Source organism: Mytilus edulis, chromosome 10, assembly GCF_963676685.1.
Source record: "Mytilus edulis chromosome 10, xbMytEdul2.2, whole genome shotgun sequence".
Lineage (NCBI taxonomy): Eukaryota > Metazoa > Mollusca > Bivalvia > Mytilida > Mytilidae > Mytilus > Mytilus edulis.
Window position 1 is genome coordinate 1,813,128 of NC_092353.1, and position 23,470 is coordinate 1,836,597.

A 23,470-nucleotide genomic window follows, 5' to 3' on the forward strand; every position below is an offset into this window, starting at 1 on the left:
GTCATTTGACTTTTATGAATACAGATATTTTAGTTCATTCATGTTTCGATTCGCCCAGAGAAAGCTAATTATTTTGGACAGTTTTGTTTTTCTTGCTTATCTGAATAATATGTATTATTCCATGGATCAATGATGAAGGTTAAAATTACGTGTCGTATCTCAGATACTGTAAGGGGCATTATGACAACTTTAATTTGTGTATGGAATTATTGCATGGTGAACATGCCAGACTGGCAGTTTTGAGACGATATTGACCCTAATTTAATGAATCATTAGAATTTTTTTTGTATTTGAAGTTCGGTCTTTCTCATTTTATAAGCAATAGGGTCACTTTAACGATGGGTATATTATGATTGAAATGTGAAAATGTTCGTCTGGCAGGTTTTATACTACACTGACCTCATTTTTAAGGTTCATTGAAAAAAATGATTAGGTTTGTGCTTTCATTCTCAGATATTATAAGCAACATGTCAGTTTTATTTTGTTGTAAGGAACGATTGAAAGGTGTACATGTCTGTCTTCATTTTTATGGTTCATTGGTCAATGATAAGTTTCGCAATTGTAAACATTTTTAGATACTATAAGCAATATGTCACCTACAATGTATATTTGACGTAAAACATCATTGTAAGGTGTATATGTCTGTCTGGTAGGATTCATATGGCATTAACTACATTTTCATTTAATAGTTCACAGCTGGTCAATGTTAATATTTTGTGGTCTGATTTCTTTCTCAAGTACTATAAGCAATAGAATCACTACATTTGGTGTATGGAATCATTGTAAGGTGTGCATGTCTGTCTAGAATAGTTCATCTGAGCGTGATCTCTTTTCATAGAAGATTGATAATATTAATTGTTTGTGATACTTGTGTTTAAACCCTCATATAAAAAGATTTCCCAAACTAAACATGTATATAGGTCTGATTTAAGCATGTAAAATGGTCTTTCTATTAAACTGCATAAAAGAGTTGTTACTATTTAGATGCATGCACGGGTATTTGTACCTTAAACAAATTTAAATATTTGAATATTCACCATGTTTTTATATATATTTATAGGTGTTATATTTGCCGTTTTGTTTGTCCCATCATCTTCAGGTATGTATTGTAAGCCCCCGTTTCTGTTATCTTATTTTTTTTTCAAACAAGATGAAATCGGCGCTGATCTCAAGAAATTTATAGATGGCAAAAGTGATACCGAATAGGCACTCGCGATAAATAAAAAGCACGTAGAATAGCGTCTGTCGTAACTTTTTCTGTATAAAAAAATTCTCTCAAGGTTAAACAGTTTTTTATGTTTATATGTCTATTTTATCTAGCTAAGCCATATCAATTGATATTATATAGTGTGTCTGTCTATGAAGTCTTGATGTGCATAGTTTTACTGTTATATACTACGGGGTATGAACGCTATATTTGCATGGACAGAGGGACGATAAAAACGGTCCGTTGGACCCATTCACCCATATAACTAAATACCATCCAATTTAGAAACCGGAGTATACAGTGCATATGAGGCAAAACATTATAAAAGAAATCGAAAAAAGCCAAGAATGTGTCCCCAGTACACAGATGCCTCACTAGCACTATCATTTTCTATATTTAGTGGACCGTGATATGAGGATAAAAACTCTAATTTGGCATTACAATTAGATAGATCATACCATAGGAAACATGTGTACTAAGTGTAAAATTGCTTGGACGTCAACTTCATTAAAAACTACCCAGACCAAACATTTTACCTTGAAGCGTGACAGACGGACGGACAGACGGAAGAACGAACGGACGGCTGATCGAATGAACGGACGAACAGGCCAGAAAAAATAATGCCCTCTACTATCGTAGATAAGGGACATAAAAACCATGCCCAATATATAATTTAGCAGACTTTGTTTGCTATTGCTAGAGGTGAAGGTGAATATTCCATTTTCAAAATAGACTCCTGATCAAAAGACAATGTCTCTACTTCAACAAAATAGTAAGAAATTGGGGAACAACGATATTATAATAAATTTAATCAATCCCTACTTTAAAACAATGCAATATTAAGAATATAATGATCGTTTTGTTTGGCAAGATCAACGTACGTGTATTGTGAAATACATTGTTACTACTTTATTGTTTAATTTCTTTATCAGCATTATCCAACAAACCAAAACAGGTAACTATAATGAATGATTACTTGTGCTTTATGAAATAGTCTCCACTATAGCCTGTAGTTGATTTGGCTATCATCAGCTTAAAAATCGTATTGACTTCCCAAACAGTATATTTGGATATAATTTATCTCTATGAATGCAATAACGCAATTGGAAATCTAATGTAATGGTATCATTCATTCAGTCATTTTTAGAATTATAATGCCTAAAAGAGTAATATTTCCCTATTTCATATACAAGGACATACGTTTTATAAGTCTCTTTACGTGAATTATTTTCCAGGACTCACGTGCCTGATTTGTCCCGACATTGCACATCCAAGGTTCTGTGAAGATGTCGGATTCTGTGCGTCAGGAGAGGTACGCTATATATGTATTCACTATAGACATGATACAAGTGTATATTATTGAATTTGATACACTAATCCTTCTTTTTTAATTTTCATCTGCGGGAGAATGGATATGGACTTTTTTGATTGAGTTAAGTCTGCCAATTGATATTTTATCGTGTGTTTTTTTATGTTGTGATGTTATGCTATTGTTTCAGAAAAAGGGAGAAGGTTTGAATCCATTAAAACGTTTAATCCCGCTGCAAATGTTTGCACCTGTCCTAAGTCAGGAATCTGATGTACAGTAGTTGTCGTTTGTTTATGTAATATATACGTGTTTCTCGTTTTTGTATATAGATTAGACCGTTGGTTTACCCGTTTGAATGGTTTTACATTAGTAATTTTGGGGCCCTTTATAGCTTATTGTTCGGTGTGAGCCAAGGTTCCATGTTGAAGGCCGTACATTTACTTATAATGGTTTACTTTTTTAAATTGTTATTTGGATGGAGAGTTGTCTCATTGGCACTCACACCACATCTTCCTATATCTATTAAAGTTCATGAGACAAAATGACCGTGTACATTGGAATCGACTAAAATTTGGCGACACACAATTCATTATTCAGAATAATGTTAGAAGAAACTTAATTGTCAAACATGAATATTTGAAATGTTTACTTTATAGAGAATGCATGTCATCAACGATAGTAGTGAAAAAAAATATCAACCTTTTTTTCAATGTTTTTATGTTTGTATTGTTTTCCGTCTATCGACTTGCTATAGCTATTTGTGTTTTTTTCTTAGGAAAAATCCTATTATTTTGATTTTAAACTAATATTATACTTATTCTTATACAAAAGTAATGACCAAAACCGCTACACACACTTATCAAAACCCAAAAGTGTTTTAACCGCTTCTCTTTATTTCAAGACATAAATGTGCCTCCAATAACTGACAAAAATCGCATAAACATGAATTGAATTCATTACAAGATTTCAGTCATACTTAAAATGATGCGTTTGAGAACAGATACGCGGATCGTAGTATTATCAACAAATTACAGACTATAATGGGCAACACATTTATTCCATTTTTTATTTCTCTGACAATTAGATGTTTACAAATTTTTTTCACAATACCATAACAGTGTAAACATGCTAGTTTAATAAAGGGGCCGTCAAGATGATGTCAATGCATCAAGTGTATATTTGAATGACAGACCATAGTAAAATGCAACTAGGTGTTAAAGCCCCTCTTGGAGATATGTATGCCAAACATGTAATTTACATTGGTACAATAAATTGTCAGGTGATTTCGTCTCTACACTCTGTTTGTGTAACCATTCCATGACGATCCTCAACTTTTACGATAATTACGTGATCAACATGTATGAAAGCTATACATGATTGGTTGTAGAGGAACTCAAAATTCTCGGAAATTGACATTATCAAGATGCTTGATTTCTTAATTGACAACATATTTGTTACGTTTGGAGAACGTGTTTTTCAACAGACTGTCGAGATTCCAATCGGAACCAATTGTGCCCCTCTTCTTGCCAACTTGTTTCTTTACTATTATGAGGCTGACTTCATACAGGAACGTCTTAGGAAGAAAGATACGATGTTAGCAATTTCCTTAACTTTACGTTACGCTATAAAGTATGTGTTCTCTCACTAAATAATACAAAATTTTGTGACCTATGCTGAACGTATCTATCACATGAACTATAGATAAAGGTTACTACAGATAGAATTAAGCCTGTCTCATATCTTGACTTACATCTAGAAATTAACAATGAGCTTCGGTTGAAATCGAAACTTTACAACACAAGAGATAATTTTGGCTTCATAATTGTGAGCTTTCCATTTCTATGTGGCTTCATTCCAGCTGAGACTGCATACGGAGTATATATCTTCCAATTAGTACGATATTTCCGGGCTTGTCATTCCTATCCTATCATGATTTCCTTGATAGAGGACTGCTGCTCACAAGGAAGCTATTAAACCAAGAGTTCCAAATAGTGAAGTTGAAATCATCCCTTCGTAAATTTTAAGGACGCCATCACGAGTTAGTTGGTCGTTACTATAATACCCTTCCCTTTACACGAATGTGACCTACAGAACTACACTATTGACCGGATGTGTAATAACACAAGCAACACAATGGGTGCCACATGTGGTGCAGGATTTTCAGGATCTGCATATCCTTCCTAGCACATGAGATCACCTCCAGTTCCTTAGTGGGGTTGGTGTTAGTTTTCTATGTTGTGTCTTCTGTACTATTATTTGTCTATTTTTCTTTTTTATTTTAGGCATGGCGTTCTCAGTTTATTTTAATCTATGAGTTTGACTATCCATCTGGTATCCCTCGTTCCTCTTTCATATAGGATGGATCTGTATTCTTAGTTTTTTAGTCAAATTTTCTTCACTATTTTTTTCCTATTATTCCTTTTTTTCTATTTCAGCACCAAGTTATTATATATTATTTCTTATTTTTCGTTTGGAATTTTTTTTATGTATACACTTTCCATTCTTCTCTAAGCAACCATCCAAATTGTCATAAATTATGCAATATAATATTTATATAATATTTTTTTATATAAAACTATACAAAGCGATGAAATCTTCTAATAATATCGCTAACATATGATTTTATATTTCTGATGAGAGAGAAGTAATGATTCCAATCGTCTTTGTTGATAGAATTCAAACCTTTTTCTGTTTTGTATAGAAATGTGGTATGGAACGTAAAATGGATAATTTTGGAGGTGTGTCATACAGTATAGGATGCAGGAGCGAGAAGGTAAAAGATCAATCGTTTGTCAAAAAGAAGTTTAAAAGAAAAGCAGACAAAGAACACAAATGAAAAACTAAAGACCTAAAGATTGAGCAACAGGAACCCAACCAATAAGTTGATCTTATATTTTGTAAAAAAAGTATTTATATATGCAAAGTGTTGTTAATAACATATGATAACAAGACTGTTAAATCCCCCAAAAAGTAAGAATTACAAAAACATATATAACAAAACAAAAACCAACACAATAACAAGAATGACAAACAATGAAAAAAACCAAACAAACTCGGAGGTACTTCTTTCAAACAATCAAATGAACACATGCAATCAATTTTGTGCTTTGGGTGATCATAAAGAATTTTAAGTTATTTGCAACTTATATTCAAATTTGAATAAGTTATACATTAAGGCTAATGTTCGGTATTGAAGTTTGAAGAAAAATATAGAAGCTCACACTGCATTTATTAAAATGTAGTCATTAGAAAAACATGTCTTCTTCATTTTTTTTTTATTCTGATCGATAAAACCTTGGCATGCTATATAAAAACGAGCTTTATACTGACGACTGATTGTTGTCTCTTTCTTGGTTCTTTTGTCGCTCGGTAGCTGTCTCATTTACATATACATTTATATTTTAGATATGTAATACACCTCCGGATAATATCACATCACAATGTAATGACTGTTGTACTACGGATCTGTGTAACACACAAGGTTGTGGGGAAACAGGTAAATAATTATTACATAACATTGAAAATAATATTGTTCTACAGATTTGTAAAGATAATAATGCAGACAAAATAACCATGTCTAAAAAGAAATCATATTGCAATCAGGACAAGTGATGAATAGGAAAAAAACGACGAATGCAACGGGAACTGTGTATAATTCCAGAGTTCCTTAGCTCATTAGTGGTTTTGGGTGGGTTATTTTTTCTTAGTCGATTGTTTTTGTGTAATGTTTAAGCTCTTGTGTTATGTCTTGTATTATGTCGTGTGTTCTTTTTTCCCCACAATGTATAAAAGAAAGAAGCGCGACAACCTCGTCAATATAATGCAATATGGCGCAAATATCAAAAAGTGACAGGTTTGTTTTGTGCGGATCAAAACATTTCGAGGTCTTAATGATATGATTCTTTCAACTTAAAGAAAAAATCAATTGGATATCGCATATCAAAAATGACTTTTAAAACTTTGACGACACAAACTCAAATACTTTTATCTCACTAGATAATAATGGTGCTGGTTTAAATGTGTGTTATCGCTGTTCTGGTAATCTACCGTCTGAAGTATGTCATAAAATAGCTTTCTGTAAGCAGGAGGAGGTAATTAAAAAGATATTGTATGTTTCAGTACAATGCTAGTGACATAATTGATGATAACGATTTCAATGAGCACTACATCTTATTCTTGTTTCCCCTAAAAAGAGGCATGGAAATATTTAAACATTTGTCATGATTTAACCCAAAGAGATTCCTTAGAAAGCAACATTAGGTGAATAATGTTTGGTTAGGTTAACGTTCATTACAGAAATTATAATAAAAATGTCCCAGTTTAATCAAGCTCATAATTCAATTTTTTTTTCAATACTCTTTATTCAAATATTGTAATACAATTACCGAATTATCCAGTAGACATTATAATATACCATATATACATTTGCATGTATGAGAATATGTTTTCAAATGTGATATTGAATTAGATGATACATATAAATGCAACATTCTAATTATACAAAAAGCTATCCGAATCTCTTTTTATTATATCAAGCGAAAGCTTGTAAATTAAATATATAAAAAATAAAAACAACTGAATAAACACAAATATTTAAGGACAGTGAATATGGCAATACATCAATTGTAATTAGGACCGAAGTTTCAAAAGAGTGATACTGATAATTTGCACAGCTTAACATTACAATGATATTTAGTTAAATTTGTACTTAGTTTTTTTTATTATGCTTAACATACTTTTTATCAATATTGCAGTTATGTTTCACGAAGGAAGAGTTTAGAAATGGAGAAAAATACATTTTCACCGGCTGCATGGAAAAGCGCGTAAGTTAAAAGTAAGAATTATAACTTTGGTCTATGAAAAAGTCCGAAAATAAATGTTCTTTCGTTTGTTGTTTTGATGGCATTTGATACCAATAAACTTTTCATTTAGTGTTTCTAAACAAATTATAAACATCTGTGTTAATAATCTAAAAGCTGCAGAATTTTGGCTTTAGACCCTAAGTTAACACAATTCCTACATTTGCAATATCGTTCTACCACGTCGGGAATATACATGAAATTAAATACACCCGATGCATATTCCCCTTCCCAATAAACCACCATAACCATTAATCGATTTGTAATGGCATGCATTAGGACATCTGGTATTCCAAAATTGTTGTACCAGTTCATATGTGTTTTACGGAACACTATTATAATTTTTGATCACTGTCATAGAAATGAATGATATTTTATTACAGATTGACTGCAATTTGTCACTGTAGTATTATGTCTCTGACAAGACAAAAGGAGACATTTTAAAACGAAGAGGAGATATAAAAAAATATAATCATATAGGTCGAAAACGACATAATGGCCGATAAAATGCGAACCGCCCATTTCACTACACACGAATCGTAACAAATCTTCGGGGGAACCCATATTCACAGGAGTGGACAACTGGGGTGATGTTCTCGAAAGTATCATAAGATTCGTCCTAAGTCATAGATAAGACCAATTTTAGGACGGACTTAGGATCGACTTAGGACACTCTTAAGTTGTGTCTCGAAGCTATCTCAGACACATCTTATGTTAAGACGTCTTAAACATATCTTATGTGCGAAATTCTAAAACCCATTTTCACGGTTCACTGCACATAGAAAATGAAAGTCCGGATGAGGCATCCGTGTTCTTAGGACAAGTTCTTAATGTAACTATCATGACAAGTTCCTTCGAGTTCACCATATGTATAAACCCCTGGGAACATGCCCTACACCCTCAGATAGACACTTTTGAAATATCTTGAAAACTTTTCGTATTCTCATAACTCGCATAGTCTTATTCGTCATGTTTATTTCTAAGCAATCCTTATTTTGAATTGCTGTGATAAGGCGTTTTTATCAACCATAAATTGTTTAAATATAATTAATGCTACTACAACTGTTCTGATGAGAAACCCTACAACCAAGTGTATTTCCAAATTGTCCTGGGAATATATTGTTCATTTACCATTTATTATTTTGAATGGGATGATTGGTCATTCAGGGCCCCAAAAAACGAGTTTTATTTCCACCTTGACACTATCTTACAAGTGTTAATATGTCTTTATTGTGCATATCTTTTGCAAATAGGAGAAAAGAGATAGAATTTTTTCAGTCGACTCAATCAATTCCACCTAGTTCTGTAGCTTCATTTCTCGACAAAAAGTCACCGAACAGGAAATCGTATCTGCTCACCCTATCGAAACACCTGTTTTTTTGGTGGTATCCGTTTTACACAATATTTAATTGCTTGGGAGTGATTCGTCGTGTTGTCTTTATTTTGTTTTTTTCGTCGGTCTTAAATTATGTTTTTTTTTTTATAAATATAACTTTTTGAATATAACTATATCCCAATCAAAAAGAGACTATCATACTCGTATTAAATATATAATGGTTATAATATAAAATAACTAAAATTTAAATAAAGGCAGACTGATGAATGTATAGAAAAGAGAAAATTGGTTGAAATCCTGTTTTCATTTTCAATCTTATTATGTTGATACTTTTCTTGTAGATGTGTAATATGGACATTGGTTCTATATTTGGAAAGAGGGCGGAACCTGATCTACAATGTTGTTCTGATAATCTATGTAACGGTCACATCAACCGAACACTGACTACAATACAACCTACACAAACGTCAACTCCAGTTATTCCGGCGTCAACAATTGCACCCGTTACATGTTTGTATTTTCAAATTTTTATTGATTGCATAATGGTCAAATAGACACGAGTCACTTCAAAAATCTTTTCGTACATTGGAATATAAGAATTTAAGTCAAAAAGATGATCACAAATTTGACAGCTAATGTTCCTTTTTGATGGTTCTTTTTGTTCTCTGATTGATGTCTTTTCAAACCAAATTTCCACTATCTGAGCTTTTTTTTTTACAGTAATACCAAGTGAATGTACAAATACGGCTACATCTGTAGATTCACCAATCAACTGTGACTTTGAAAAAGTCGATATATGTAATTACATGGAGGATAAAAACAATAACATTGATTGGAGGCGACACACTGGTATGACGTCATCATTGAATACCGGACCGTCTGCTGATCATACTACATCTAAAGGTTACTACATGTATATAGAAACATCTGTGGCATTAAGAAAGGGAGATAACGCTAGGTACTTCTTTATAGAATAATTGTGATATAATATATACTCTCTTATCATCTATATTATTTTCATTTACCTGTTTGCATAATTCTATTTAGTGGCATGTAAGTTGAAATAAAACGATATTTATCTTGTATTTCAAGAGATTCGGAAATGAATATTTGGCCTGGTAATAACTTGAAAAAAATAACGTTGCTCCAGACGTAATGAAAAGGAATGTTCTATAAAGCAAAATACAAAAGATCAGGCATATGCAGGAAATATTCGTGTACTGTATCAATAATATTAAATAAAATGTTTGCGCGCCAAAAAAACAAATAAGCTGTACTTAGTCTCGCAACCGATATATCAATCCAACAAAAAAAAAAAAAAAAACAAAAAAAAAACAATAAAAAGTATTGTGTTTTATGTATTTATATAGGCCAATGTATGAATTATGATGTTCTTCTAACGTAATACATGTACAGCATTTAACATTCAGGATATGGTCTATGACAGCATCATCGACAAAAGGTCAGTGTATATCCTTCTGGTATAATATGTATGGTGTCTCCATAGGAACACTCAATGTTTACATTGCTGACAATTCTACCGGTACTGAGCAGACAAAGCTGGTATGGTCCCTGTCTGGTAACCAAGGCAACGCATGGCACATTGCAAATGTTCCATTATCGGATCTGCAGTCGATGAAGGTAACGAAAACACAGTTGTACATTTAAATTCATTTTTATTTATTGATTATATAGAAAATTGAAAACTGAACTAATCATTATTATCTGAAAATATAAAATCATAATGTATAATTGATGACTTGTAATATGGTAATAATAACTTATTTTTTACCAATGATTTTCATGTCTTACGTCAGCCAGGGCTCATAGATCTATACAATATTTTAAGCCCTCCATGAATTACACTTTATACTGCTAGTTCTAATTTAGATACCATTCCCTTTTATAAAAAAATATGTTTGAATAAAGAAGATTTGAACTGTGAGACAACAACCCAATATAACAATTATAAATAACACATGTTATTTTTTATTCTGTGGTTCGTGACATATGACAATATAAAGGTAACGTAAGGACATTGATTTTTTGGGTTAATTTAGGTAATATTTGAAGGAATAGCTGGTGATGGTTATACAGGAGACATAGCAATTGATGATATACAGCTGATGGATGCCTGTCCCTGTCCAGACAGTATCCATACCCCGGGGCCTTCAACCATTGCTCCTCTATCAACAGAATCTCAGACAGATAGTACAACACCACCTTCAGTTACATTTACAATAACACCTCAGACATCCGGTGTTGTATCTTCATTACCAACCACTACGGGTAATATATAATTAAAATACATACATGTATTCGATAAACCTGGCAAGAAACACAATTCAACATTGAAAACTAAATATTGAGCAGAAATAACCTTACCAATAGACCTAATCTTAGTTGTTTACGAAGGGTGACCAGATCCTCCTTAGCAATGCTATATGTGATATTTGCTTCAGACCATAGCGGATTGCCAGAAGTCTTTTTGTCGAACCGAGATGTTACAAAAAGCATAAACTAACAGATCACGCGAAAACTCTAAACAACATCTCGAATAGGAAAGAATACGAACTAGTTTTAAACAAAAAGCGATTTGACATATAAAGATACGACATCTCTGTTCATATTTCAATTTATACATTTGTACAAAGAAACGTAATATTAAATGTTACAAAGTTTGTTTCATATATACTTTTATATACATGTACAAGCCCTGATGCCTAAAGGATATATTCTGGGAGCTGTTCCTAGAAAAGATATCAATTTATCTAAATATTTAAAATAGTGCTATCATACCAATATTTTTCTAACGTAAAATAACTAACGATTAGTTTTAATTATTGAGGTCTATGTAAGATCTTCAATGATCATAAACATGAATGTCCTTCGAAAATGCTAAAAAAAAAATCCGCCTTTCTTATGAAATGTTTATTCAATATTAGAAATATCAGAGTTTACTTTAAGACTCTTAAGAATATAACTTACTTACCGAAAAAAAAGATATATGGCTTTTCTCTTTTTTACGTCATTGTTAATATTTTTTTAAAGTACCACTACCTCCGGTGTCAACCAGTCCTACTATTGTGGAATCACCTATCAACTGTGCCTTTGAGAACACAAGTATCTGTCAATATCAACAGGGGTCAGGGGAAGACCATGATTGGTTAAGACATTCCGGAAGAACAAATTCTTTAAATACCGGACCGATTGCGGATCATACCTACAATACTTCCGGAGGCCATTATATGTACCTAGAATCATCAAATTCAATAATGAAAGGAGAAACTGCAAGGTATTATACTCTAAAAAATACAAAAGAAAAAAAAAAGGAATAAAATAAGGAGAGGTGATTTGATCAGCAAGGGAAAATATCAGGGACATAAACATGTGAATATAAGAAAAGTTATGTAATGGTATGTTTCATCAATGAAAAAGAACCTAATATTGTAAAGGAAGCTATATAAAAACCTCTGTCATGATACATTAAGGAAAAAAAATAGTCTGATTTATGTAAAGACAATACACAGGCAAATTTTGCTCACTTAAATTTCATACGAATCTCACATGAAATTCAATTTAAAAATTTTACAAGAGTTTCACCTCAAACGAGCTTATACATGAAACCTGTGTGGCCATTGAAGCGGGAAGTTTGGCATGCCACAAAACCAGGTTCAACCCACCATGTTTTTATTTGAAAAAATGTCCTGTACCAAGTCCGGAAAATGGTCATTGTTATATTTTAGTTCGTTTATGTGTGTGTTATATTATAGTTAGTTTCTGTGTGTGTTACATTCTAACGTTGTGTTTATTTTGTGTAGTTTGTTTCCTCTTATATTTAAGTGTGAATTCACATCATTATAAGACGTGTCACGGTACTTTTATATTCCAAATTCATGTATTTAGTTTTGATGTTATATTTGTTCTTCTCATCGGATTTTGTCTCATGCTTATTTCGTTTCTGTGTGTGTTACATTTTAATGTTGTGCCGTCATTCTCCTCTAAAATTTAATGCGTTTCCCTTCTTTGGTTTGTGACCCGGATTTGTTTTTTTTCTATCGATTTATGAGTTTTGAACATCGGTATACTACTGTTTCCTTTTTTAAGTAATAAATGGCGGGACGTTTTTAGAGCCAATGGAAATGAGGCTATGTTGGATAGAAATAGAAAATAGTCTACGTAACAAATCACCTATGCACCAAATCGAGAAATCATACATGGGATTTCTAACGTGAAGAGAGCCTAGAACTCTACAATAGGAATACGACCTACGTGGCTTTGTATTTATAAATCCTTCCAGTCAGTCGGACACCAATTTTTAGTAAGAGCTAAATTGTCGGAACTAGAGAAGTTCAGTGATGACCATATGTCTTTACTTCAGTCATTCCATAAAATGTGTAACGACGAAAATATCTTTTTTGTCGTTAATCTGTGTATATCATATCCCCTGTTGAACTGTAATATACAATTTCAGAAAAGAACATTTTTTGTTTATATAAGATTTATGTATAGTCAGTTCCTTTTGGTATATATTCGTAGTACATGTATAGAAAATATTCTTTGATGATTAAAAAAGCAAGCACGATAAGTGTTATTTCAAAGCTATAACATTAAATAAGAAAGCTTGCTTTGAGAAGATATGACTTGTCGAATTTTAGTGTTGAAGGCCGAAAAGTCATATAAACTATCAACTTATTTGAAAGACAATCAAAAGCAAATAAATTAATGAAAACACATAATAGGTGCTTTGACGATCCAAAACTAAATAATTTCATTATTTATTATTGAACTATTTAGTAGTTTTATAACTCAATGCACGAATAAATTATAACTTCTGAGTTTTTTTCAAACTTGGATGAAATATAATGATTGAGATATATTTCAACAAAAGCTTAAACGCTTTTATACTCATGTTTTATGAAATTCTGTAAGTCACAGATGTAAGTTCACAAAACCTTAATCCTATGAGATGTTTTCTTTGTTAGACTATGGACCCCGATGATCACACCAACAAAAGGTCAGTGTTTGTCGTTTTGGTACAACATGTACGGCATGACAGTGGGAAACTTAACAATTTATACTGGTGGTAACTCAACAGGAAGTGAACAGCTAGATGGTGCTGTATGTACAATCTCGGGAAATCAAGGACAATCGTGGAAACAAAAATGTGTTCTTCTGCCGGATTCTAAACCAATAAATGTAAGTTTATAAACAACATTTAACAAAGGTGTATCTGAGAAAAAAAGTGCTTTATTATTTTGAAATTCTCTTTTCATTTGCACTAAAATGAAGCATGTATCGAATGTTTATTTAACAGTTAACAATTTTTTTTATTTTATGAAATTAATTACCGACCTTCATCAAATGAGCACATGTAGAGCTTCTTTTGGGTCTCGAACGTACCTGATGAAGTTTCGGTTTCAAAAACGCACGAGCTCTTAAAAATCGTAAAAATAGTGTTACCTACATCAATATAAGTAATTAAGCTGCTGAAATAACAAACCTCTTTGATTTCGTTAAATTTACCAATACATATTGGTATTTATTAGATTGTGTTCGAGGCAGAAACAGGTGATGGCTATACAGGGGATATTGCCTTAGATGATGTCAATCTTAACTTTGTTTGTCCATGTAAAGGTAAGCTATATATTTTAAAATGAGGATTACTTTACATTACATTTGCTGCTAGCCGAACATAAATATTATTCCAAACCCATGTAGCCTGCATATTAGATATAGAGCTGTTTTCATATTTTGTGATGAGCCTACTCTAAACGAAAGGTAGAACGGATCTTTCGAAATGTTAGGAGTTTTACACGCCTTAACATTTGCTGTGCATACAAACATGATGTCCATGCAGTTAAGGTTTATAATCTTGTAAAAAGCTGTCCTCCTTTAATTTAAATATTCTTCTAGGTCCTTGAAGAATACTTGCCTAATTTTCAATCATTACACACTTACATATTTTTCTATTTACCTAGTTGTTAATATTGTATTTGTCTGCAAAGATAACAGAATTGTTGTGTCGATTTGATTGACATTTAACTATTTTTCTTATATTTCAGATACTTGTAGCTGAGACCTGAATAGAAATAGGAAAAGAAATTAAAATATTTTGTAATTCTGTATGCTGATGTTATTCGATTTTATTTTATTTTACCTGTATGTATTTCTGAGGTTAAAAAAATACTGTCTTAATAAAAAGATGATCGATGTCTTTAGGTAGAAGCATATTTTAAAGCCATGTCTTAATGTCTTTTTGATCAAATATAAATACCAAAATTTTATGCAAGAAGTCTGACAATTCGGAAAATTGAGCACTGGCATATGTATCGATTTGATATACGTATATACCGTCAATGGTATATAAAGTATTTTCACAGAGACAGTTACCTTTGAAATTAATATATAAAAAAATAAATATATATATACAATGTAAAACATAACATAACTATAAAAGTTATAGAAGCAAACCCGCTTTGCATGTACTAAATTCGGATGAAGGCCGACGGTAAATGATCTATAACAAATCTATGACTGTTGTTACCCTTTTAGTTGACAATTTTACGTATAATGTCTGTTTATTTTGTTCATACATTGCTGTCAATATAATGACATGTTATACGATTGTCATTCAAGTGAGAGGTTTATTTGAATAAAAGCCATGTTAAATCCACCATTTTCTACATAAGAGAATGCCGAACGGTGACCTATAGTTGTTAATGTCTGTGTCATTTTGGTCTCTTTTTGACAGTTGTCTCATTGGCAATCGTACCATATCGTACCATATCTTCTTTTTTTATATGTACCGAATCGTGATTATGACAGTGTATATACATTCGTTTGATGCGATATTTTTGATATTTTACATTTTGATAGCTATGTAAATTTGGTGCAGTGTTGTACTAGTGTTATTAAGTATCATATCTTTTATCAGTAAATTTAAAACAACAACGAATCTTAATTATGTTGATCAAAGTTTGACTGCACTTGCGTGTACACAAAGTTGTATCAATGTCGAAACTGAAATTTCAGAGGAAAAGTGTCAGTACACAATGTATAAAAAAATATGTATGACATTCGGGCTTATACAGAGAAAATTCAAGATTGTCATGACCTCTACAATCGATAAATTTACATGATTAATTAAAGCGAATGCAGTGAAATTAATACATGCAAGTCTAGAATCATTTTGGCTTTGAAAAATGACGATATAAATTCCTTTATAAACAATTTGGTCTGAATGTTTTTTATCTTTCGAGATTTCCCGTCCGTAGATAATTCTATTTTATACAGCATGGGCATATCGTTTTACGTGTTTCAAAACCCTGCGAAACATACAGCATTGATGGATGTGTCCTAGTACTATTTACAGTGAAAATGGAAATTGTACACCAGAAGATATTTTTTATTGTAGTAAAATACTACTTATAGATTAACTGTACCATTGCAATAAATAAGGGCAACAGTAACCTACCGCTATTCAATAACCTTAAATCGATTCTGAGACAAACAATCCGGGTTATATACTAAAACCTGGGATTATCACATATATCTGTATTTAAAACTAACATCTTCTGTACAATCAAACATATTTAGCAAACGTGTGTTGGACATTATTATAGACATTTTAGTAAAATCACAGAAAAAATCAGAAGCACTAGCATGGACACAAATTATTTTGTTGTTGATACCGTCAAAAACTTAAAACAATACTTATTCTAGGCAATCTTTGTACAAAATCATTATGGTTAAGCAGGGTCGTAAATCACCTACATAGTTTTCAGTGTACAGGCCAAGTTTTTCCCTGTGAACAACTTCAATAGAAATCGACATACATATTAAAAACCTCTTTAACCGATTGCAAAAATGCACCACAGTATTGAAAGTACTTTTGCCTACGTGAATAACATCATATATTCAGGAATTATTAGTTACATAACCCCTTCATTGATCTTGATTTACATAAGTTTTTTTTCGGTTTTATCAACAATTTAATGTTTGTACTTATTTTGATCTTTTCAAACATTTTGGCCTCGATCAAGTTTCCATGCATAAAATGTTAACAATTATCAGCCAAAGTACGGTCTTTAACACGGAGCTTTGGCTCCCACCGTACAGCAAGACATAACATGACTAGTGCAAAACAATTCAAACAGGAAAACCCAAGGTATCATTTATAAAAAAAAACGAGAAACGAGAAACACATATGAGCCAAACCAACAAACGGCAACCACTGAACAACAGTTACCTCCTGCCATAGGAAAGGGGCATAAAATTGAAGCATTTTAAACGTTATTAAATGTCAAAACCGTCACCCTAAACTGATACAGATAGTCACATTACAATACAAAATTAAAAATACTAAATACTGAACTCCGAGGAAAATTCAAAACGGATAGTCCATAATCAAATGACAGAATCAAAAGCTCAATAAAATAAAACGATATGTATGACAACTGTCATATTTCTGACTTGGAACAGGCATTTTCTTAAGTAGAAAATGGTGGATTTAACTTTTAATTTTTTTTTAATTTTATCTTTTTTTATGTTTTTCAATAGTCAGGATTTTACACACCCCATTACACTACCACCTGACAATGGTATCAAGGGGTAAATACAGAATATATAAGGAAAAAAAAGCAATATAAAAAAAGAATCTCTGACTAATTAATTTTTAACAATAAAAATATTTTAGGTTACATATAAATTGTATTTGATTTATCTCTCTCTCTCTCTCTCTCTCTCTCTCTCTCTCTCTCTCTCTCTCTCTCTCTCTCTCTCTCTCTCTCTCTCTCTCTCTCTCTCTCTCTCTCTCTCTCTCTCTCTCTCTCTCTCTCTCTGACTTACTCACATTCAACACTAATACTTTCACTCATCTGTTTTGCTACAATATGTATCATGACTTACTTTTTAATACAATTTTTTTAAAGAAATAAATTTGCTCATAATTTATGAATTATTTCTTTTCTCTAAACTAAACATAGATAATATAAATGAATATGAAAACAACACTTATAGGTTAATACCAAAATTTTTCACAAACTTGGACTTTCTCATTTTTCTTTGCAATATGATTTTCTTTATTTTATTCTTTAACTCAATCATATTTGGTTTGTTTCATTCAATTTACATTTGTATATATAATTCCTTGTAATTATGATTAGCAGATTCAATAATAAACTTTCATGTTTGCAACCAAGAAACACATTCTCTTTGTTGAGACCAAAATTTACCAAAAAAAGTTTCACAATATTGGAAAAAGACTGCCACAATTGAGAAGTTATTGGGCATTCAAAAAACAGGTGTTCAATGGTTTCTTCTCCAAGTTTACAAAAAGTACATAACTTGGTATCTTTTAATTTGATTTTGTACAAAAAGGTATTAGTTGCTATAATTCTATGCAAAAATTTATATTGAAAGGTTCTTAAATAAGCATCTCTTCAAGACTGTTTTGTTATCATGAAATACTCTGACCATTCTGTAGTATCAATAACTAACAGCTCCGCCCATTTTAAAAATTTAATTGTTGGTAGTTGAATAACTTTATCTTCTAAGTTTTTATATACAAATTTGGCTTTCACATTACACCTGATTTTTTTTAAGAAAGTATCACTAGTGTTAGACTTACCTAAATCTTGATTTAGACAGAATTCTTTAAGGCATTTTTTCATAGCGTTAGGGATTTTTTTAAATCAAACCATAATATTTAATAAAATGTTTGGTTTGTACTTTTTCTTGAAATTGCTCAAATTTATAAAAAATCATATTTTCACGATTAATAAGGTCACTTACTGACTGCACAACCCCCTTTTCCCATTGAATATAATATAGGAAATCATCCAAAGAAAGTTCAAAATATCTAAGGATAAAATGTCACTGACAGAAATCTCAGTAATAGGTTTTGCAGCGGAAAAGTAAAGTAAAACATCCTTCCAGAAAGAATTTTTCCATCTTTTAGCAATCTCAATCAGCTTTTCTTTCTGAAGATTTAAAACCCTTTCACCCCCATACTGCATAAGGTCTGCCAGTAACAACTGTTGCCAGCCACGGCTAGGGTTTGCCAGCAGTCTTTTTATCCAACTAATTTTCAAATAGATATTAAATGAATGAAGATGTACCATATAAAGTCCACCTTGCGAAATATCACCAACAAGTGTGTTTCGCTTAATTCTGTCTGGCTTTCCATTCCATATGAAATCATAAAATAATAAAGTGAGCTCTGTTAAACCTGGAGTGTGATAGGTTTGGTAATGCAGTCAATAAATGGACCAACTTTGAAAGAGTAAGGGATTTAATTACTGTAATTTTTCCTAATAATGTGAGTTTTCGATGTTGCCAGCTCTTCAGAATTGCAGAGACCTCTTTAATTTTCTTAGCAAAATTAATTTCTGTGATACAGCTTAAATCTAAAGAAAAGTCCATCCCCAAAAGTTTAAAATTTGAATGTAACCAATGAAGTTTTAAAACGGGACATAAAATAAGATCAGAATATGTTTTACTTCCAACCCATAGTGCTTTTGTCTTTGAAGCATTTATTTTCAAACCTGAAATTTTATAAAAAGATTCAAAACATGAAAGTGTTTCCCTCAACGATATTTCCCTTCCATCTAACATAAGGAATGTGTCATCTGCGTACATGCTTAAAAGTGATACATTATCATTGATAGTAATTCCCCTTATGTCAGGATTACCTTTTAATTTCAAAGATAATAATTCAACCCCAATTACAAATAAATAGGGAGAAAAAGAATCTCCTTGTCTGCAACCTCTTTCTAAATGAAAAAAACTTAGACATGTGTCTATTATTTATGACACAACTTGATGCCCCTGAGTATAAAGTTTCAAACCATCTACATAAAGAAGGCCCAAAATTAAAGCTTTTCATAGTATTTAAAAAAAATAACCATTCCAAGGAATCAAAATGCCTTTTCAAAATCAACAAGTAATAAAAGACCTGTCTTATTATTTTCCTCAAGATAGTGCATCAAATAATATAAAAGGCGTGTGTTCTCACCCATAAATCTGTCTTTAATGAAACCTTTTTGTGTGTCACTTATGATAAATGATAAAACGGGATTAAGTCTATTAGCTATAACAGCAGAAGCTATTTTCATATCAGTATTCAAAAGACTATTAGGACGCCAGTTACTAATATACTGTCTGTCTTTTCCCTCTTTAGGAATGCAAGTTATTATACTTTGATACTGAAAATCAGAAAATTTACCCCTCGCATATCCAACGTGAAGAGATCGAAAGACAAAGGGCCAATATCTTTCCAAACAAATTTATAAAAATCTACAGAATACCCATCAGAACCAGGACTTTTACCATTTGTCATAAAGATTCAGCACATTCTTTAAAAGTTAAATTTCCTTCACAAAGATCACTTTGTTTTTCTGTAAGCTTAATGTTATGATTAACAAATGATGTATCATTGCAATCTAATTTTTTGATTTAGTACACATTTTTATAAAAATTTTGTTGTTCCATCAGAATTTTTGATTGCTCTGACATATGCTGACCTTTATCATCAATAAGTTCTGTTATGGTTTTCTTAATAAAATTTTTCTTTTCTAATTTACAAAAAATAATTTGTACACTTTTCACCATTCTCATGCCAGTTAGCTCGGGATCTAAGCAGCAAACCTTCAACTTTCTTTTGTCTACAATTTTCTAGTTCAAGTTTTTTTTTAAATAAAGATTTTTGAACCTCATCATTTGGAGAATGATTCATAATACTTTCAAAATATAATATATCATTTTCAAGTTTGAGAGTGACATTTCTTTCCTCTCTGGATTTATTAATGCTGTAATTTATTGACAAGGATCTAATCTTCATGTTTAATATTTCAAAAAATGTTTGATCATTACATGACAACTCAACAGAAAGAAAATTTTCCATATCACCTGACAGATGGTATTCCAAAATAGTATCCTTAATACATGATTTAACCCTTTTTATATAATCTGCATCTCTAAGTAACTGAGAGTTAAATTTCCAATAACTTTTGCCCCGTTTCTCTAAACAAGGTGAGAAGGTGAAATAATTGCCGAATAGTCTGTTCTATTACCAGGAATGATAATGAATTCTTCAAGTGAAAAAAGGTCTTCTGAAATTAAAAAATAATCAAGGCGACTTTGTTTTATTGGTGAGGACTGACGCCAGGTATATTTCCTATCTTCTGGATAGCATATACGCCAAGGATAAAGTAGTTCAAAAACATCAATGATTTCATCAATTTTTTTACGGGAGTTAGGGTTTCTATTATGTTTGATATTATATGTATCCATATATGGCATTATATAGTTATGAATAAATCTAGCAAAGGAATAGATGTTTTAAGGGGAGATAAGATTATATTAATTTCATAATAAATGTAAGAGTTATTTCCCCTATACTCTATAGTGACAGTATAATTTATATTAATAATAATAAAAAAAAAAAATCTCTTATACTATTTACTATATATACAGGATTTTGTAATTTGGAATTGACATGACACACTTCAGTATTTATCTTTCACATTTATATCTATCTATTTATACTTATAAAAACTGTACATTTTTCAAAAAATATTAACAGGTGTAACACACTAATATGATAACTAATTAATTTCCATCTTTTAATGTCTTTTTCATTTTTTCTTCTATATTGTCAAATAGATCAAATCTTATTCTGCTACTAGTTTCAGTTTTGGCATACACATTACAGTTATAAAACCATACATTTTCAAATTTTTCAGTGTTTTTAAGTCTTGCCATTAGTCCAAGATTGCGTTGTGATATGTCATCGTGCAATTTCATTTCATTTTTCAGGGATCTTTTTTGTCGCATTATCCGTATTTTAGTTTCAGTATTCTTTACCTTAACTATGACAGGCTTCTGATAACAATCTTTCCCAGGTATTCTGTGGATGGCTAGTACATCACTGGGCTCAATATCTACTTTACAGTCACTCTTTAAAGTTTCAATAAATGCTTTTCTCAAATTCTCACCCCTTTTTTCAGGAAAGTTTAGCATTCTTATATTATGTTTTCGACTATATTGTTCATTATAATTGGCTAACTTCAATGCATCAATAGATCTGTTATTATTGTCACAAACCTTTTCCACTAAGTTTTCAATATTTTGCCCTGATTGTTTCCCTGAAATCCTCATTCTCAATCATCAATGTATCTAACTTATCATCAAGTTTTCCAGTTGCCTCCCTTATTTTACACTCAAACTTACTGGTGATCTTCTCTTCAAAATGATCTAATAATTTCTGGACAATGTTACTACATGTAACTAAAGTTTTTAAGTCCTTTTGTTGCACCAAATTAACCATAGAATTAGTAAGGTCAGTCTTTGTAACTGTGCCCTGAAGAAATTGTTTTATTTCACTTAAATCATTTTGAATACCAGTCATATCAATACCTTCAACACTGTCATTTGCAACATCTGAATGGGATCGTTTGTTCTGCTTGGATGGTTTTTCCTTTACAGAGTCTTTAGAAGAATCATTGCTCCCAGCCTTTTTAGCTGCTAACATTGTTTGTATAGTTTTTGCTCCTTTACTGTCCCCAGTCATGGTGGTAATACAGACAACACTACTCAGAAAATCAATAAATTACAAATACTTTTCCAATTCATAATATACAATTCCACTAAAGTAAATCCATCTTTCAACAAAATGTGAAGTAAATCATATTTCTGTAAAGTTCATCAAATTGCAAACATCATGATATGATTTGCATAGATAAATTCCTTCAAAAACCCGCTTTAAATTGCCAAAAACTGAAGAGCTGAAAATCAACCCACTACTAGATTGGCAGCCATCTTAATCCTCCTCTTTTTAACCTTTTGTTTTAGCTAGCTAAACCTCTCACTTGTATGACAGTCGCCTCAAATTGAATTATATTGACGACGATTCGTGAACAAAACAAACAGGAATAATAAGTAAACATGTCACGACACATTCCAAAATATCAATTGAAATTAACCTAACATGATAAAAGTAGACCGTTTAAGAAAAACAATTACTCTGAGCATACTGTATAGAACTCTTAGTAAGCTATAATAAAATTAACGGTATCAATTTTCTTGCACCAGATGCGCATTTCGACAATACATGTCTCTTCAGTGATGCTCGTGGCCAAAATATTTGAAATCCAAAGCTTACATAAAAGATGAAGAGCTATAATCCAAAAGGTCCAAAAAGTATAGCCAAATCCGTGAAAGGAATCAGAGCTATGCATGAGGGAGATACATTCCTTAATTTATAATAATTTCTATCATTTTGTAACAGCAAATTTTATTAACACAAAAAAATCCGTATTTTCATGCCAGTACCGAAGTACTGGCTACTGGGCTGGTGATACCCTCGGGGACTAATAGTCCACCAGCAGAGGCATCGACCCAGTAATAGTAATAAAATTAACGGTATCAATTTTCTTATAAAAGACATTAAAAATCTTGAACACAAAATGATAAAAAACTGTGAAAAGTTTACCCACTAGACATTATGCACAGATATGATTGGTATTTTTTGTCTTTATATTATTTAAGGATCTGCTTAACCTTCCAAAAACAACGAGATCAACCCCAGTTTGTGGTTGGGTTTGTGTTGTTCAGTCTTAAGTCTTCTACATAGTGTTTCGTTTACGGTTGTTTTTTTATTTTAGCCATATTGTTTTCAGTTTTTTTTTTCGACTGATGAGTATGATTGGTATTCTTCGCCTCTCATTTGATAGTCTTTGTGTGTTTGTATCGATCTC

The 23,470-nt window shown here is 31.6% G+C and overlaps 1 protein-coding gene across 1 annotated transcript; it reads left to right on the forward strand.

The window, feature by feature from the left end:
* Positions 1 to 338: 338 nt before the first annotated feature.
* LOC139492146 (MAM and LDL-receptor class A domain-containing protein 1-like) lies at positions 339 to 14,837 on the forward strand. Its single transcript, XM_071280287.1, has 15 exons — positions 339 to 342; positions 1,061 to 1,099; positions 2,443 to 2,519; positions 5,218 to 5,289; positions 5,922 to 6,012; positions 6,513 to 6,607; positions 7,271 to 7,339; positions 9,053 to 9,221; positions 9,432 to 9,669; positions 10,142 to 10,352; positions 10,772 to 11,000; positions 11,763 to 12,006; positions 13,697 to 13,910; positions 14,261 to 14,348; positions 14,777 to 14,837. The coding sequence occupies exons 1-15, from the start codon at positions 339 to 341 to the stop codon at positions 14,788 to 14,790; spliced, it is 1,854 nt and encodes a 617-aa protein (XP_071136388.1). The 3' UTR covers positions 14,791 to 14,837.
* Positions 14,838 to 23,470: the final 8,633 nt, after the last annotated feature.

Bases quoted from the DNA above. Each gene is read 5' to 3' on its own strand.
- LOC139492146 (XM_071280287.1), top strand. The intron at 6,013-6,512 runs GTAAATAATTAT...TTATCTCACTAG, and splicing joins ACAAGGTTGTGGGGAAACAG to ATAATAATGGTGCTGGTTTA. The intron at 12,007-13,696 runs GTATTATACTCT...TTTCTTTGTTAG, and splicing joins ATGAAAGGAGAAACTGCAAG to ACTATGGACCCCGATGATCA.